This window comes from Dryobates pubescens, chromosome 26 (assembly GCF_014839835.1).
Source record: "Dryobates pubescens isolate bDryPub1 chromosome 26, bDryPub1.pri, whole genome shotgun sequence".
NCBI classification, from domain to species: domain Eukaryota; kingdom Metazoa; phylum Chordata; class Aves; order Piciformes; family Picidae; genus Dryobates; species Dryobates pubescens.
The window spans coordinates 7,440,200-7,459,585 of NC_071637.1; the positions used below are offsets into that span (position 1 = coordinate 7,440,200).

The 19,386-nt window shown below is 51.1% G+C and overlaps 1 protein-coding gene across 1 annotated transcript; it reads right to left on the reverse strand.

Annotated features, from left to right (window-relative positions):
* Positions 1-222: 222 nt before the first annotated feature.
* On the reverse strand, positions 223-15,644 carry LOC104302699 (opsin-5-like). The gene is made up of 6 exons (XM_009903232.2): positions 15,598-15,644; positions 6,898-6,985; positions 5,103-5,265; positions 4,371-4,498; positions 2,200-2,528; positions 223-1,409 (listed from the first exon to the last, which is right to left on the reverse strand). The coding sequence occupies exons 1-6, from the start codon at positions 15,628-15,630 to the stop codon at positions 855-857; spliced, it is 1,296 nt and encodes a 431-aa protein (XP_009901534.2). The 5' UTR covers positions 15,631-15,644; the 3' UTR covers positions 223-854.
* Between the last annotated feature and the right edge of the window lie 3,742 nt (positions 15,645-19,386).

The window sequence follows — 19,386 nt, forward strand, 5'->3', positions numbered from 1 at the left end:
CCTGACTCTTCCTGTGGGTTACCCACACTGATCTCTAAATGGTTGTAGGTGACCATAAGCCTGCAGGATTCTGTTGGCCAGGCAGCTGCTCCCTGCATAGCAGTGTGATGGCAGGAGCTGCCCTGTCACCCTTGTCACCCTGTGGCCACAGCTCTGGCTGCAGGATGGTGCTCAGCCACAGATCCACCAGGAGACCGCAGCCTGGGACTGCTCTTACTCGCAGCAGGGTTACTTTAACCCCAAATTCTCACTCTAAAGACAAGCTCCCATTTTGATCTACAGGACAGGTTTGTGTTCAAATTGAGGGAGTGGGGTAACGCAGCCTGCACAGACAGCAGGCTCCAGAGGTATCTAGAGATGCTTCATAACCCCAAGTGAGGTAGCTGAGTGGAGCGGTCCTGTGCCCCGGTGGGAAAGGACACAATTGGCAGGGGCTGTAGGAGCTGGTGTAGGGAGCAGGATGCCTCTAGGGGCCTCCTGGCCCACAGCCCTCCCTGCCAGGCACAGTTTCTTAAGACAACCAAGTTCCTACTTGGTCATCAGAGCACCAGGATGGGAAAAAAAAGGCCAAGGGCCCAGAGTGCAAGCTGAAGGAGAAATTACACCATGGACTTGCACCCTGGGCAGATTTCAGGCACTGGGGGTCTATTAGGGTGGCTTCTTTTTCAAGTGCAAAGACTAGGCTAAGAGTCACAAGAGCCAGACTAGAGTGGGAGGCAAAGTTGGTCTTAAATCTTCATGTCATGTCATCTGCAGAAGATGCTGGAGACTCATTGGATATGTAGGTGAGAGAAATGTTGCATGTGGGTTCATCTTCCAGTGTGCTGGCAGGACACAGCCAAGCACAGCTGGGCTCAGAGAAGGTCTTTCATGATATCTGATGGCAGGGTTTCCCCCACCACATTGGCAGTGCCCAGGCCTGACCTTTTCCGTGTGACAAGCACCATCACCTGCACCGTCCTCTTCAGGGCAGGCTGGCGAGCAGCTCCGTCCGCCAGGAGAGCCAGGGGAGCACGCTGGGGTGAGCTGCTGGGCACCTGGGGGAGTTTGTAGCACTTGGGGTAGTTACTGAAACACTCAAAAGCATCGTTGCAGTTTCTGCAAGCCACGGGACGGTCATCAAAGCCTGGGGATGGGAGAGACTGGAGCGCAGCGCTGGGGCAGCCACAGCAAAGGAGGGTGCGGATGGCCTGGAGGAGCACCATGTCCCTGGAGAGGAACTTCTGGAAGTTGGGCTTGAAGAGCAGGTATACCAGGGGGTTGTAGAGTGTTGAGGACTTGGCAAAGGCAGCTGACAGCACAAAGGCCAGAGCCGGCACCTGGCTAGCGTCGCCAAGGACTGCCCACAGGGCAACGATGGCGTAAGGGGTCCAGGCAGCCAGAAAGCCCAGGCACACAGCAACACTCAGCTGGAAGAGAAGGAGATGGAGACAGCAGTACCATGAGCCTCCTGTGGCACATGCAGAATTCTGACCCCCACCCCAGTACTCAGCCATGTGCAACAGGACCCTGGGCGGTCAGTCACAGTCCCAGGGAAAGGTGCTCAGCCTTCTGGACCCATGGCACTGGGTGTCAGACAGCAGGGCAGCAGCTCAGCACATCCCAGTGTGGGCACAAACCCCTGCACTCTCTGCAGGTGACTCACAGCCCAACCCATCTGGGAAACTCAGGGATTGCCTCAGCTCACCACAGCAGATGAGTACAAAGCACCCAGTGAGCCAGCTGTGACCAGGTCAGCATTGAACCTTTCGGCATCAAATCCCTCCAGTGCCCCCTGTGCCAGTGTGCAGACCAACTGAGAGGCTCTGCAGACCACCCTGCTCTAAGCAAACACCAAGGTTTCTTTCAAGGCCAGGTTAGCAAGCTGGTTGTGTTCATGTTTGGGTTGTTTTAAAGGGTATTCACTTCTTTTTTTCACATCTCCTTGGGAAGTGATAGCATTAGCTCACGGTCTGGGGAACAATGACTCATGCAAGCTCCTTTAAAGATCTTTGCCTATGTCATTTGAAATGAAAACTCCTCCACCCGATGGCTTTCAGCAGGGGAGATGTGTTGTTACTCACACTGATACCAACACCTGGAGACTTCATCAGGTGCAGCAGACACCCTGGCAGGAGGGGTCCTGCCGTGTTCACCTGCCCACGGGGCGGTGGCCTGGGGGCACTGTGGTACCCCGCAGTACCCCAAGTCCTTCCCTACCTTCACCACCAGGCTGTGCACGCTGCGGGCTCTGCGCTGGGGGGAGGTGTGCTGCCTGACGGCTCGCCGGGACACCCGCACTGTCCACAGGATCAGCGAGTAGGAGACCAGGATGAGGAGGCAGGGGAGAAGGTAGCAGAAGATGACGAGGGCGAGAATGTAGAGCGTGGCCTCCCTGTTGGAGGCTTTCCAGGTGATGCAGCAGGCTGTCCCGTAGGGCTCGGGGCCGTAGCTGCCCCACTCAGCCAAGGGGGCCGTGGCAAACATCAGGGCATATGCCCAGATGCACAGCAGCAGCACTCCAGCGTGGCACGGTGAGAACTTGTTGCCTGTGGCAAAGGGATCAGGATGAGGATGATTTTCCGTGGGCAAGAGAGAGTAGAGAGAGGGGCTGCCACCCCAAGCTGCTTGCTCCTTCAAGTACTGGGGGAGAGACCACCCACCCTGGGACATGGCCAGAGCTGCCTGGGCAGGACAGGAGCTGTTGCACACAGCGTGGCAGCACTGCAGCCATGGAGTGGGCAGAACCATGCCAACACTCACCCCTTGCCCTGGGACACACAGATATCCTCTTGTCCACTTTGGGGGGCAGTCAGAGGAGGGAGCCTAGTGAAACACAGGGATTTGCCCCAGCCTGGGCAGCCATGTGTAGGATCAGCAATGACTTCAGGAGGAGATGCTGGGAGGTCATGTGGCTGCTGGTGGCATGGAGTGGGACACTGAACCCACAGCCCTGTGGGCAGCTTGGAAAGAGGCATCCTGGCTGCATCAGGATGTAGGGACTACTTGAAGCTACCTCAGACACTGTCATTTGAAGGACCTGTTCCTCTCTAGCAGACTTGAAGCCCTGGGTGAGGCAGCTTTTTTCCTTTCTGTCCCATTGCTCTTCAGATCTTGAACTCCCTGATCTAAGAGCTCAGTATAAAGTGCTAATTCTTCAGCCACACAGCAGAGCAACAGTTTTCTTTGGAACTAAGCAATTAAAAGTACACTGAAACTAGCCATTTCCTCAGGGAAAATGGGCTGGGATGTCACAGGGAGATAAGGCACATGTGCCAGGCTGCCTAGTTCTGGCTCCTCTCAAGAGCAGACCTGTGCAGGGAAAAGCCACTGGTACCTAAGATGCCTTTTAACAGACAGCTTTTGTCTTTATCTTTCCTTCCACCTTTGTAGTGATCTCCTGAGGTGGTGTGCCAACCCGGGTGACTCTGCTCCAGCAATGTCCTTGCACCTCTGTGAGCTGATGGGGACAAAGCATGTGGCAACAGCCACAGGCTGTGGGCAGATGGGCAATAAGTGGTGGGAGAAAGGGTGAAGGTGCACCCTGGGGTGCTGCTCTGCAAAACAAACTAAGATCTTTGATTTCCCATTTTATTTCGATTTTTGGGCTTTAATCCAAAATCTGATATGAGATACCCACTAGCTGGAAGGTGAGCAGCTGAGATGAGGAAATGAAGTGTCATCTCCACACAGGAGGACCTTAAAATGTGTTTGGGACACCCCTGGATCCCCTTTCTTCCTCAGGTGCTCTCTGCGCTGCATGCCCTCAGCAAAGAGCTGTGCCCACACTGCAAGCTGCAAGCACCCACATTACCTCTGTGGAGGAAATCCTGGTGAAAACAGCTACAGAAGAGAGCTATGACACTGCACACCCAGCCCCCCTGTATTAATTATGTCAGTGAATTAAATACATTTGGCCTATGGCTCTCCCACCAGGGATCAGGGAAAGCATCTCTTCCTTGTGCTGACAGAGCTTGTGGCTTCCCAGAAGCAGAGTCTGCTCTGGCCTAAGCTCAGGTCTGTGTGTGGATGTTCAAAACTCTGCACCCTGCTGTGATACAGCAGCTGGGATTTTTCTACAGAGGGAGGACTACCCTCCTGACACTTTCTGGATGATGCTCCTGAACTCTAAAGTGAAGCAGGAGACAGCTGAGATGCATGCACAGGACACAGGCACAGGGTGCTGGGGCTCCACAGCCCCACGCAGGTGGTGGGAAACGAAAGCACAAGTGATAAAAGCCTGCAGAGTCTGCTGCATCAGTGCACTGACTGGGCTAGGATCCCTGGGCCAAAGCTTTCCCAGAGGGGGTGGATCTGGCCCATAAAACCCAAGGGTTATGTTAGCCAAGAGGGGTGCAAGTACAGATCAGATGACACATCCCAGCACCTACCATATGCTGGGTAACAGACCTTCAGGCAGCAAACCGTGCTGAGCACCGTCAGGCTGGTGAGGCTGCACAGCCCGAACAGGACCCCACAGAAGGCGTAGAGGGTGCAAACTGCCCGGTTGAAGAGCCACCTGCAAGGGAAAGCCTGTGGGCAAGGACAGCCCTCTGCTTGCCTGGGGCAGCTGGCTCACAACCCCTGCCATGGGGCTGGGTGAGAATCTTCTCCATGGGCCCTGTTCCAGAGGGAGGTGGGGTGTTTCCCAGATGCTCTCATGGCACTGGAGCCTCAGCTGCTGGTCCCACAACAAAACCAAAGCTGGCCATGCATGGGGTGGCTGCAGTGGGCTGCACAGGGTCCTGCACCTGATTGCCCAAGAAAAGACATTTATTCTCTGCACATCCCAGTGACAGGCAGTGGTGGAGCCATGGGTGCAGGGGCTGCCCTGATGCACAGCAGTGTACACTGCTCCAGTGCCTATGCCATGCAAGTGCCAGCTTGGAAACCAACTAGCAGACCTTTTTTACAGCAAGCCTGCATCATAACCTGGAGGATCAGGGAACAACAAAGAACCTGCTGTGGGATGGATGTCTGTGAGCTACACAGTGCCCCAGTGCCACCAGACTGACTGCTTGGGTCCCTCCACACCCCCTGTCAAGGATCTCCCCATTTCAAAACAAGGTTTGCAGACTGTACTCAGGGCTGTTGGCCAGTGCAGAACTGCTTCCACAAGGTACCTGTGTGCAAAGAAGGAAGGAGTGGCCAAGGGAAAGAGTGTCACCGTCATGCTCAGGTCACTGATGGCTAGGTTGACGATGAAGAACTCAGCAGGCTTCAGCATGGACCTCTTCTGATAGGCCACCAGCAGGAGCAGTGAGTTCCCAGAGAGGGACATGATGCCTGTGGAGAAGGCAGAGGAATAGTGCTGTATGTAACAGAGCTGGGAAAGGAGGCAGGATCATCTTGAGATGTTCGGAAGCAGACACCGGAGATGTCCACAGAGGATGGCAAAGGCTCCAGACTTCCCTCTCCAGAGTGGGTTGAGCAGGGGAGCCTGTGGGATCTGCAGAGCTGCGTGAGCACATCTGGAGCTGCTTTACATTGAATTTGATCCCTTCCCCTTCCTGACATCCTACAGAGGCGTTGGGTAGGAGGGCAGTGATGGGGTGAGACTGCAATGGGCTGCGGGTGGAGGATCTGGCCAGCATCACTTCTTCCAGCTGGAAGGAGCAAGGGGGGCACTTCCTTCCAGCTAGATAAATAACTGCAGCTTTGTACAACTGCTCTTCTGATGTGAGGCCAAGTTGCTGGGCCCCTTTGCCTTTTTAATTTCTTCCTGGCAGTGTCACTCCTGTGACTCTGTGCTGTCCAATATCATGGTAACAAAATAAACAAGAAGAAAGGCATTATGAAGATCAAGGAAAATCCAGACTAAACAAAAGGAGGCTCTTCATTTGCTATTAGTGTACTTAAAACAACAGTGGCAATTACAATTTTATAAGAAGGGCTTTCTCCTTTTTTCTCCTTTTTTCCCTTTTATTGCATGATTTTGCTTTCATTGAAGAGGTTTCAGTGTCCTCAGAAGGGGAATCTCTCCTGGTCTTGGGACAGGTCAGGTAGGACAAGAGTTTCTCCCTAATGGATTAAGCTCTAAATTAAATACTGTGGTAAGAATCAGCTTCCAAAACTGCTGCATGGCCAATGCTGAAGTTCCCCTCAGGAACAGGATTCCCATGCAGGATGGCCAAATTCAGGGCTTTGGAGGATTTGGAGCTGCTGGAGGGTAGATTAAGATGTTTGTCCTCCTTCCCAGGCTCACAAGACATTTTTCCCACAGAGCTACCCTCATGTCTGTACTAAGTACATTTTTATTGGCTTTACTAACTCCTAGGAGCTGCAGGGTGCTGGCAGCCCCAGTGGTGTGAGCATGCCTTGGGTTCCCCATCATCACAGCCATGAAAAACTCTTCTAGAGTTTGGGAGAAAACTTGCTCAGGGCTCAGAAAACTGGAAGATTTTTATTTGCTGATTGTTTACTTGTGGCCCATACTCACCAGGGCTAGATCCCCTCAGAGCACATCCCAGCCCCTCAGTTTCGCTTGCTGGCTTTTCAGTGCAACTAACTCCAAATCATAAGACATTCAACAGCATCTTCTGCTGAAAGCAAGGGCTAGCTGGAGGCCTAAATCACCTCCAGCAGTCATGAAGCGGGCAATGCTAACAGAAATTGCCTGTCTCACATCAGGAGGCTGCAGTAGGAGTTGCAGCACGTTCCTCAAAGGTTGTCCTTCAGCTCTCCAAATGTTTAAAAACATACTGGTGCTTGCAATTCCCCTGAGAGGGAAATGCAGCCACCAAGCTTTTGAGTGCTGTGGGGAGGGCTAATGTGGGAAAGGCCAGTTTGGTAATGCTGCTAAGGACTGAACACTCCTGGAAATACCAGTGACTGCAAAAGGTCTGAAACATCTCTGGCAGGCAGGCACCTGGGATGCCTGCACCAGGGACACAGGTATTCTGGGCTGTCTTTCCTTACCAAAGACCAAATAGAGCGTGCCAAAAATCAGGTCTTCTCTCTCTGATAAGGTGGAGGTGAACACAGAGGTGTTGGATGCATTTCCCATCTGCAAAGCAAGATACAAGTGAGGGTGAATTTTGGCTAGTGAAGGAGTGCTAAGCTTCCTCAGTTCCTGGATAAAACAGCTCTGTGATATACTCCTGGCACCCTGCTACAACCAAGCCAGTGGTGTGCAACATCCCCCTGCCCCTACCACTGTGGGTTGCACTGATCTGAGAGCTGGGCAGGGGGCCAGTAAGAGGATCAGGCTGGTAACCTCACTTGTTCACCATTTCTTCAATTACAGACTTTATTGATTAGCATCAGCCTTAGGATCTACATTTTCTTTGCAAGCCTAAGCCAAGTGCTTACTGCGGCAGGCTGTGAGTGTGGGGACTGGCTGCTCAGGGCTGGAGGCTTCATGTTCTGCAATGTCTCCAGCCTCCTCCAGACTTGCCCTGTCCTTCACCTGCCTCTGCCTGTCCTTGAGTCCACATCAGCAGAGAGACTTGGCCCAAGCTCTCTTTGTGATGCATTCATGTGCCATCCAGCAGCATATTAATTGCTTCTACTGTGAGGCATGCACTGTGTGTGCCCAGAAGGACCTGTCTAGACAAGGAGACCCACAACAAGCTGCTCATCAAACCCTACAGAGATCCCACAGTTGGAGACTGAAGGGAATTGTCACCCCAATCTTCACTGCTCCTGGCTGGCACCTCCCTTCTTCAGCTGTAAATAAGCTGACCTATGGTGCCAGCAGCACAGGCAGTGAGGAACTTCAGGATGAGCACAAGTATTGATAAAGAAAATATTAGTTAGAAACCATTCCCTTTCTCAGGGTGCCCGACTCAATCATGGAGTTTTATCGACCTAATTAGTTTCCCTGCTATTTTGGGCAGCTGAGCCATAGGCTCCCAAGTGCTGGGGGAGTTAATAGGGGGTAGTAGAGCAGAACAGCAGACACGTTGCAGTAAATTCACTCTCTTCACTGATAACAAATAAATGGGAAAATATTTGGTTCAGGTGAAGGGAAAAAAAGGGAGAAAAGAGAGGGGCTGAGAGAAAATAATGGTTTAATTATGTTCCAATAGCTGTTAGCTTGCTTGCTGGGGTGTTTAATGCATGCACTACTTCTGCCTTCTCCCCCAAGGCCTCCACCTGCATGCTGCACAAAAACTGCAAGTGGTGCCCTACCCAGGAAGCAGGGGCTGGAGAGAAGAGGGCAGCTGGGGCCAGCCATGGCACAGCTCAAGCCTCACAAGTGACAACAGGCTGCTTGCCCAGTAGCCTAGTCTTCACAAGGCCTTGCTGCTAGCTGGAACAGGGAACAGCTGTGGCATTACAGGAAAAAGGGTAAAACCCAGTAGTATCCCATCACAGATCCCTACCTGATCTCTAAGTGCTGTGAGGCAGCTTGGGAGCTATCACATGGGCCAGGAGCTGTGGTGGGTGGAGCATTTCCTTCCATGAGTTTTGCTGACATGGATTGCACAACCAGAGGGTTCCCCTTGTTACCTATACCCAGGTGAAAATGTCCACCTCACACCCAAGGCTGCATACAGGCAGATGGAGCTAATTTCTTGAAGTAAGGAGTAAATTGGCTTTGAGTGTAAATGTATTAGAAGACACTGATTGGTGTTAAACTGCCAAGAGATCCTTCCAACAGTTTTTCACCCCCTTGAGTTACAAGCCCATACAGCCAATACCAAGGGATGGTTCCTCTCACCTACTTCATGGCTTTCTTAGGTTAGGTGAGCACACAACCTATAGGATGCTTACAGCTCAGATAAGCTCACTGAAAAGTAGGAAGTGGGACTATCTTGAGCATCTGATGTTAAGCAATCATGTACTTTTATGGTCAGTACCTACATACCACAAGTATGAGGCAGTTGGCTCTGCAGGCTAGGCAGGATGCTGGATTAATGAGCCTAGTTAATGAGAGTTGCAACAGTCACCCATGGCTCTTGATTCACTCTGCTGAACTTCTGGCCTCTACAGATGGTTCCTGCTGCCCTTATGAACAGAGGCAAAGGAAAGCAAAAGAGCTGGCGTGTGCTGCACAGAAAGAGCTGTCCTGCACTGAAGGCAGGAGAGGCAGCAAACCAGATTTTGGCTCACTTGCTCCAGTAGTCATGGCTAAAGCCCTTGTGCTGCTGGCAGACTCCCACATCTTTGAGACATGTTTTGCCCAGGCTACTGGTTTGACAGCCTGATGCAAATGTGACCTTAATTTAAGCTCTATTTACATCATCCAGCTAAACTGACAGAGGCTCTCAGAAAGATAAGCAGCACACCTTCCTCCTTCCTCAAATCATTTACTGGCTTTTGGTGATGAGGAGGACACAGCACTAGTTTTAAAAGCCCCATCCTCCTTCCTGGGTCTGGAAAGTCTGGTCTGTATGGACATCATAAAGGCAAACATGGACAGCTAGGAGGTCTAAACACTTCTGAGTTTCCTAGTACTAAAGAGCTTCCTGCCACAATCTCACTTTGGAGAGCTGACCACCAGACCTGGTATTTGTCCAGTCTTTTGCTGTGCAGAACAAAGCATTCATCTAACAACAGTGTGTGCTTTACCAAGGAACTAAACTCCAGCTACTATCTGTCTGCTTGGAAGATGCTGCTAGGCCTTGGGGTTTGATATGTGAGCATCTATAGGAAAAAGCACCAAGCAGTGTGACTGCCAGGCAGGCTGATGGCTGCACAGCTAGTCTGCTACTTGAACAGTTCAAGTGTCCCCTGCCTGGCTACCAGTGCAGCAACTCCTCAGACATCAGCACTTGTATTTATGTGCATGCAGTTTCAATGTTCAGCCTTATAAATTCATTACCTTTCAGTAATAGCATGCTGAAACACATAAGGAAAATACTAGCATTTGCATCTTAGAGGCTTCCTGCCTTAAATAGTGTTGGTGTCAGAGCAGCAGCTTGACTTGGAGGACTTCACCTTGCCAGCCCAGCACACGCTTTGCAGGTGCACACTCCCCTGACCTGCTTTTCCTTCTGCTCTCCTGGCCAGTGGACATTGCTGTCTCAGTTCTGCTTTTGTACCAGGGCAGCCTTGGACCACTCTAACACATCTGAGCATCCTCATTTGCATGGTAAAGTTCATCTGCATCCATTTGCTCTGCTTGGCTAATGTAATTCACAAGGTGTTTGGTTTGTAGCCTCTCCTGTTCTACCCCTGTTCATCTTGCCTGGTGGCAATGCAGAGGACCAAGTGCTGGCAGTGTGGCCCCACAGCACCAAATGCTGCTCATGAGAAGGTTATGGGAAGTCAGTGGAACCTCCATCATTTGGGCTTTCTAGCTGCTCTGGGTAGAATGCAAACTCTCTGGCCAGCCCTGTAAATGCCTGCACAATGTCATTACCAGGGCATGCAAAGCTGGATTCTGAGCAGCAATGGGCCAAGATCCACCTTGAGCTCTGCTTAGAGAGAAAAGAATTTAGTCCAGCAGTTATCCCAACTAGTATTACCTTGGAAAACTGCTCTCCAGTCCTCAGCTTGCACTAGACACACAGGGAAGCAATCCACTGCCTGATCATTCTGCACTTGCACCACACTAAAAGCATCTCAGTAACAGTTTGCTCACCTCACCACCTGCTTGCAGGCTTCCACTTACAGGCTTATGCTGAAGGTGACTGTTCCCTCATTGTGTCCTCAGCATGACTGATGGCACCTGCAGACCCAGGAAGCTCCTCCCTGCCTGCCTGGCTGAGCCACTGGGACGTGCCAGTGCCCAGCTGGAGTGGTTTTTCCTGTTTGCTCCCTGGGAGCTTAGAGAATGAAATCGACAGGAATCCTGAGCAGAGCCCATGAACCCCAGCCAGAGACCCCAGCACAGAATTGACTTCAGGCAGCTTTAAGCTGTTCCTCCTGGCCCTGGTCTGTGTTGAGCTCATCTTTCAGCAGCTATTAAAGCAACAGCAAAACTATTGTTCCCTGTTCTGGAGCTGGGCAGCCCCAGGGCCCTTCCTGTGCTTTCTGGAGGAACCAGCCCAACTGCTGCATCCCTGTGAGGTCACACCCCAGTGCAAGCCAGGCTCTGGGCATGGAGTACACTCTGCCTGGTTGCAGAAAGACCACAACATCATTGAGGAGAGAAATATAGAGGCTCCAGGGTGGGCAATGACTGTTTTCTCCCCTTACAAGATCATCATTGCAGTAAAAGGATGTTCCTGGATACCTGGCACTGCCCCTGCCACATGAGCCCTGTGCAAGCACTCCAGGTGCTTTCACAACCAGGCTTTGAGCTGAATCTCTCCTGTTGTTGACTGTTCAGTGGAGACTTAGGCTTTCCCCTGGGATTTTCATGGACAATCCCAACTTGCTGGACACAAGTGCTGGAAATTCCTAGTAGGAATAAGGGAAATATTTCCCAACCTTTCTTAGCCTGCCCTGTGCAAATCTTGTCCCTAGCCTCAAATCCTCACCACACCACCCAGTGACTCATAGAGAATATCAAAATGAATGAGACTTGTGTTCAGGTTTTGGTTATAATGCTGTGATCTCAGGAGAAAAACAGCAATAGCAAATTTGGGCTTCTGTGGAAAATGGATAGCTGGCTGCAAGACAATTAGGAGATCTGAGGCTTTAACTGAAGGGGGTTGATAGAACTGATGGGACACTGCAGAGAGGCTCTCTGATGACATCTCTCCATCAAAAGGAAACAGCAAAAAAAACCATCAGAAAAAATAATTTCTTCCTTTTCCAGGCCACCCTGTAAAAGGTTTGTGAGGAAATGGGCTTTCCTCCTCACCAGCAAATGCAGGAATAAGCAAGGAAGGGCAAGAACATCACTCTGATGCATACTCACAATTGTCAGGGTGAAAAAGCTATTTTAGAGTATTTAATTTCACAGCTAATGAAAATCCAGTCTCAATGTGCTTTCTATGATGAATGTCCTTAGGAGCCCACCTCTCCTTTCCTTGTCTGCCAAAGCATTTTAATTGATGCTGAGGTTAAATTTATTAGAAAGCCACCAAGTTATTAGACCCACAGTATGGCACTGTGGATATGGAAAGGGAAGGAGGGAGGAGGTTTTGCTACATGTTCATCAGCTTCTCAATTTCTTGAGAAAGTGACTCTTCACCATTAACCACAACCAGATGAAAAAGGACAGAGCTCCCAAAGGCACACTCTAAGTGTGTGCACTAAGATAGGAGCCTATGCCTTTGGGGTAAATGTCAAGCAGGAATGGCTCTGTCTGGAGCACGGAGTTACAGCACAAGTGCCTTCAGTGCTGCTTGTTGCTCTGACCATCCCTATATGCAACAGACTGCAAGGAAGGGGGCTGCAATTTCAAGCCCTGTGACAGTCCAAACTGGGTGAGACCCAACTGAGGGTCAGAGTGCTGGAGTGATGTCACAGGCTGCAGAGTGACACCTAGGAATGGGACTGGGAGTCACTCATCCTAGGAACAAACTTGGTGCAGAGAAGAGTGAATCCAGGAGAGGAGGATGTGGAGGTGAGGGAGGCGAGGATGTGGAGGTGAGGGAGATTGGCAGTGCCCTTGGGTGGGCAGGAGGATGTAACACTGGTGGTGAAGTGGGACTGCTGGGTTCATCTTTTCCACGGTGCATGTGAGAAGCTAAATGCTTACAGCCCAGTGAAAATAATTTCCCTTCCTCTCCTGTATTCTTTGGAGAGTAAAGAATGTCCATGTACAGCGACAGGTGATTTATACCTCCTTGTACCAGACTGAGCGACTGTGGCCGTGAGAAGGATGTCCTTCATTAACCTAATTGGAAACAACCTTCATATAGGGCTGAGTAAATCATTCCTGAAATTCTCATAATGCACAGCTCTCCCCTAGGCCATGCTTCATCCTTCCTCAAGAGCCCCTGGAAGCAGACATGTTGCTCACAGCACACACACATCACCTCCCCAGAACGCTCTAGCAAAGCATATGTGCTAAGAACATGGAGCCTAGGAGAAAGGAGAGACCATGGTCACACAGCTGCACTGGTGATGAGACAGGGCAAGGCCCAGCATAAACAGTCTGGAAAGAATTGTTCCTGCTCCTCAGCATGCACACACACACAGAGCAAAGGAAGGAGAGAACTGGCAAAGCTTGCAGGACTTTATTTCCGTCAGCTCCCTGGCAGGTCTCCATCCTGCAGTACATCAGGGGAGCTACAAGTGTCCTGTGAGATCAAGCTGGCAGAAAGTAATAATAATCCAGGGGAGAGGAACTTCTATTTCTGGCAAATTACTTGGGATTTGCCTTATTTTTATGGTTGTGCTTGAGCTGTTGCAAAGCACACATCTCTCATTATAATACAGGAAAGGCTAAAGTGCATCCCTTGCTCTGATGGATATGCTGATGTCATTGACACATGGCAATAAATCAGTTTTGTAGAAATATGGAGAGCTATCATTCTTGTGTCTGAAGGTAAATCATAAACTAGATCCTGTAAGCTTGCCATAGCCATAGGCAGTGCAAAGGCAAGCAAAGCTAGGATCAGTACAGCAACTATCACAAAACCTGCTGCTTTCACTGGGGGTCTGTAAAGCCTTCCCCCTCCCAGATGAATGAGAAGGTGGAGCATTGTCAGAGCTCCTCTGTGAGGGGGATGCTGGCAGCAGGCCCCAGGAGGTGCTCACATGGTGTTTGCCCTTGTAGAAACAAGACAGTGAGTAACCTGCTTCCCTGCCATTTGCGAACCTGTTCTGGTTCTGCTTGCCTGCCCGAAGGCCACCTCTCCCTGAGCTGCTTCCTCAGGTGAGCACACAACAGGGAAGAAGCCTACACAAGCCTCCCTCTCTGCTGTCATGGTTGGGGGGGGGTGTGCGTGTGTGTGTGTCACAGGCTGCAGAAGCATCAGTGCAGGTACTAAACACATTCACACTCATTTCTGACAGAAACAGCTGCTGGAGTGTTCTTCCAACTCAAAAACATTTCAAAAACATGCCTATGCTCAATCAAGGCTAAATCTGTAACACCTCTGGGGGGGATTTTAGATGAGGATGCCTCATCAGGGGCTACCCAGCCAGCACAAAATCAAGCTGCATGTTCATGCAGTCTTTGGGCACACAAAGCTGCTGTTGAATTTGATTTAAGCTCCATTGTTCTGAGTCTGTTCTGAGAAGAGACAGACGGTGAAAGCTTCTTTCCCCTCAATTTAATCAGACTTCAAAATGAGATGAAGTTTTCCGAGCAGCTGCTGCCACAGGTACATTACCAGGAAACCCTCACGTTCTGCATCACAGACCCTATTCTTGAGTTCCTGGGGAAGAATCCTACCTAAACCTACACCTGGAAGGACACTGGCGTAGCTGGACTGGTCTGATCACATGCACTCTAACTGGAAACCCATACATTTTATTTCGGGTGACTGTTCGTGTTGGCCTTTTCCTCTCCAGACTTGGGCAGCTGCTTTTCCTCAGCCAATGTGCCACAAAGACAGAGACTTTCTTGAGAGGAGAAGGAAACCTGATAAGCCTGGAAAGTCAGTTGACCTCCAGTCTCTTTCAATAGTAAATAGCAAGAATCGATTTCTGCAGCTGCTAGCACAGGGGAAGCTCAGACACTGCTGCCTCCCTAGCAAATAAAGCAAGCCTGAAAAAGTCATGGAAGAGCAAAGACCAGAGCTGAGTGACAGCTCGGTACTGGAAGGACAAACTGCAGTGCAAGAAAGGGTAGCCCCCAGTCCCCCACCCCAAATTACTTGGTAGGTGACAGAGGTGTCCTGTGCCAGGGCTGCCTGTCCCTACTGGTTACCAACAAAACAAGCCTGCTTTCTGCCTCCCCCTGTTAGCCACCCAGGTCTCTTGCAAGCCCCTGTAAGAAGGGGATGCACCCGTGCACCCTAAAGTCCTCAAGCGTGCTGTGCCACTCACACGCGGCACCCGGGGCTGCCCAGGTGGGGAGCAGAGGTGGCAACCAGAGCTGGCACTGCCGGTCTCCGGTGCTCACCGCGGGGCACACACTGCCCAGGGCTGTACTCCATCAAACGCGAGGGGACCCGCGGTGACTGGGCTCCTTGGTACGCAGAACCTGGGGACACCCCTGAAGACACTCGGAGGGCCATGTGCTCCACATTCCCAGTCCCGGGGACGCTCGGGGGCACCGTGTCCCACCCGGAATGCCCGGGGCAGCACCTTACCTTACCGCGGCTGGCCCCCTCTTACCTTTTCCGGAGGAGCCCCCGGGGTCAGCCCGCTCCGTTCTCCGTCGCCAGAAACTTGCCGGGGCTCCCGCGGCAGCTTCGCGGGGCGGCGGTGGCGGCCGCGGGAGGTGCGCGCAGGTTCCGCGCCCGCAGGAGCGCGGCCGCTCTCACCGCAGCTCAGCACCGCCAGCGGCGGACAGCTCCGCGCCCGCACCGCGCTCTGCCCGCACCGTGCCCGGCCCGCCAGCACTAGGCTCTGCGCCACCTCCGCCCGGCTGAGGAGTCCGGGGGTCGCCGTCCCCGCAGCCCGGGCAGCGGTTGTGCGGCACACAGGCACGGCCAGCTCAGCCCCGGGCACTCTGCTCCCCGGGGGTCAACCCCCTGCCAAGCTGCACCTCACCAACGACTGGCCTCGGAGACGCTGTTTGCATAGCTAGAGAAACTGAGGCACAGAGAATGAAGCTTAAAGCTGTGCTCCGTGGCCGCGGCATCTCCAGGCATCACTTTGTCTCCCCTTGGTTACCTCCTCTCACCCCCCTCAGCAGAGGCACACTGGTTATTCACTCACCTCTCCCTGAAGATCTGCTGGGCCACTTGGCATGACCCCATGCTGTGCTGTGAGGTGCTCCAAGGACATGCTCAGAGTGACAGAGGAGGCAAGGAGGTGGAGATCACTGTGCTGAGCCTGTTGCCAATTGCAGCTGGGTTGTTTTCCACCCAAATTAATCTGACCTGCCTCTGCTTGGCAAAACAGGAGTCATGGCCATCACTTAACCATGTCTCGTTAATTCTCTCCACACCAGGAGTTTTCACTTGGCTGCCAGTTTGAGATGGGAACAATATCAAAAACCCCTAATGCTCATTCCTAGAGCTCCAGATAACATCAGGGCTGCTGGTCAGCTTGGACTCAGGGGCTTGAATTTGCTTCAGAAAGGAATCTTGAAGCTGAAGAAATGGACAGCAATAGCACAGCAATAGCCTTATGTACTCTACGTGCTTTGGAAAGAGCCTTCATGAGAAACATCCATGGACTAAACAGCTATGTAAATAGATACATACTGAGGTTATTACAAACTGGAAGTGAGTTTTTGTTTGTGTTCCAGGAACAAAAAGGCCTCAGCCAAGTTTGAGGCCCTGTTGTGCAGCCCCCTCCACAAAGCCAGAGTTAATGCAAAAAGCCTGGCGCCTACCAGGGAACATGCCCCAGTTTCTCCCTTTCACCTGGGATGGATCTGAGGCATGATGCCCAGTGACACACCACAGGACACAGTGTCTTCAGCAGAGTCACAAGCTCAAGTCAGAGCAGCAGCACTTCTGTCTCCTCACCACGCTGCACACAGGCACACAGGCGCACAGTTACTGAACTCCGTGCATGTTCGCACGCTTGCATGATCTCTGCAGGATAGCTTCCTTGGGACACAGACCTTGTCTCAGTCTGCCTTTTCTCAGCAGCACCACTGCTCCCCAGTCCCACTCGTCAGCCATTCTCACCCGGATTGAGAAGAGAGTCTGAACTCTTCTAGATAATTAGCTCCCACTTGGTTTGTGCAGTGGGGAAAGACCCAAAGGAGCTGTTGGAGGAGGTGAGGAAGGCCAGCAGAGATGCCATGAACAGGCAGCTGATGGAGCAGCACCCACAGACCCCTGCTTGCCGCCTCCCTTCTTGCCTGCAAAAGATTTCAAGGGAGATGCAGGAGCCAGGGTTTACAGAGCTGACAGGGAAGAAAACCAAACCTGCAAGAAACCAGGTATCATAATGTCAGCTGTTCATGGAACCCCTTCTTTTTCTAAGCCTAAGCACAAGGGAACCATGCTTGAACCCAGACCTGCTACACTCTTTCAATACTGCTTCTTTATAGCAATGGTCAAGGCACAGAGCAAGTTGTTACAGTACTCTGAATTAGGATTTAACCAACAGGTTGATTTCTAGATATCAATATTGTCCTGAAGCACAATCCTTTGCTGTGAACCCTGGAGATTTCCATACAGCCTGTGTTACATCAACCATCTACTTTTGGTTATTAAGCTCTCCCTGCCCTTCAATGGTTGGACTCAATGATCTTAAAGGTCTTTTCCAGTCAAAACAATTCTATGGTTCTTCGTCCTCCCTTTTCCCCACAAAAACAACCAGAAAGAAAAAAAATGAATATTCAAGCAACCAGTTCTCCAAAGGAACAAGAGCCCCATCAACAGAAAAGGACCACAGGATGCTGGCAGCATTCCAAGGACAACAGAACAGGTATGTCAAACTTACACAATGTCACTTGTCCCAGACAATATTTTTGGCTGCCAGCCAGTAGAGTCTGCAGTGTACAAGGCTTGCCAAGCAGGTTATAGCCTGTCATTAGGCAGCAAACTCAGAAAGCCCCATTCCCTTCTCAACACCAACGTCAATCACAGCACTGGGACTGCGATCCTGTCTCGTTTTTCTCTCCCTCCTTCTCTGCCCTTGTGGGTCACAGGTGAAGGCCAACCAGAAGGTTTTTATTCCATCCTGAAGACATCTACACTGTCTGTTGAATCTTTATGCTCTTGGTGTGTACTTGGGTTTGCTCCTCATCCACTGGAGCCCATTTGCAGGAGCTAAGGTGGCTTTGTACAGTAGATCCTGCAGGTCTAAGATGCCTATTCCATCTATGCCTTCAGAATAGACCAGGGTTTAACTCCCTAACTGCCTGTTTCACCCTGTTCTCCAGTCTAAACCAGCTTCTGCTGTGGGAAGATACTTTCTCTGGATGCTTTTGTCTATCAGTGCTAATCAAACCAAACAATGTCTCTCATGTAATTAAGCATTTAGGGAGTTAAGTATTACAATGCAGGATTTGCAGCATAACTGCAGAAACTGCAGGGAATGGCAGTGAGCCCGGGGACATGGGAACTCACTGCTCACAGGGGAGCCAGGAAGACGTTGTAGCAGCTGATGGAACCTGCCCTTTAACAATGCTAGCCTCCAGACCTTGGAGCAAGCATTCCATATTCCACCTTTGGAACAAAACTTATGAAAGCTTTTTGTTACAAAGAGCTTGAAAATCAAAGCAAACAAACAAACCCACCCCAACCAACCAAAATCAAATTACTCTGCCTTTTTAAAAACAGGTGTCTGGGTCCTGCTTCAGCCAAAAGAAGCTGGGAAGGGAAGAAAATGCATAAGCAAACACATGTGCACATGCTACAACTTTCTTCTCAGAGGAATCCTGTAAGTCATGTTACAGCCAAAGAACATCGCCACTCACCTTCTAAAGCTTTCAAGCAACTCTACACCTAGTGACAAAAATCCACCAGGGTTACTTTGTTTTGTTGCTGCACTAACAAACTGTTATGCTCCCTGCAGCTTGTTCATGCATTCAGGCTTTCAGGGCAGGTCATTGCTCCTCTCCCCTCGGGCACTGGCTCTCCTGCTCCCCAGCTGTCCCAGCAAGATGGTGGGTATCAGTTTTGCACCAGGTGAAGAAGGGACAGTGCAGTCCAGCTGCCATCCATCAATGGTGCTTTGCAGTGCCCTGTGCTTGCCCACATTCAGCTTAGCACTTCTGCAGTCCAGATGGTGGGAAGTAACCTGAAACTCATATCCCTCTGCCTTAGAAACTACCAGCTCACCACCAGACACAGGACCCTTTCCTGAGAGCACCCCAGTAAAGTGCTGGTGCCCCAACTCTAACAGCATTGGAGTAAAGGAGGGGAAGAGAGTTTAGAAACCATTAGTCTGGCTGATTCGGACTTCCTTCCATGCAGCTCTGCCCTGCACTGGAAGACACCAACTGCAAGAATTAGTGAGTATACCAGAGTGCTCAGCCATTGCACCTACCTAATGGTGCACAAAACCTTTTTCATGCCAGCAGGGCATCTGGACACACAAGCATTCATTATGGAGATGTGGGTTTGCAGTCAATTTACTTGTGTAACAGTTGTGCATGGAAAATAGACACCCAGGCATGGCTCTCTTCTGCTCATCAACCCTGACACCAACCATTCCCCAGCAGCAAGCTCCAGCGGGACCTCACATCCTCACTGCAGCATGTGCTCACTGATAGTGAGCAGGGAAAGCTGGTTTTAAGAGGCCAAGGACAAGAGGATACAGAGCCATAGACAGTGTTGCCAGGTGCTCAGCTCTCTGGATGTTTCCTCCATCTCTGGCCATTATTTTGCACTGATGGTGAAATGAAAAAGCATTCCTTGGGGTACCAGAGGGACACAGCACAGCATCTGCTTTCTGAGACAAAGCAGGAGGAATGCTGCTGCCCAGCAAAAGATAGCAAGCCAGCCCATCAGTTCTGTAAAGAGGTAACTTAGATAAGGACAAGACAAACAAACATCATCTGGGGATAGGAATATCCTGGGAGAAACAGTTGAAGTTCCT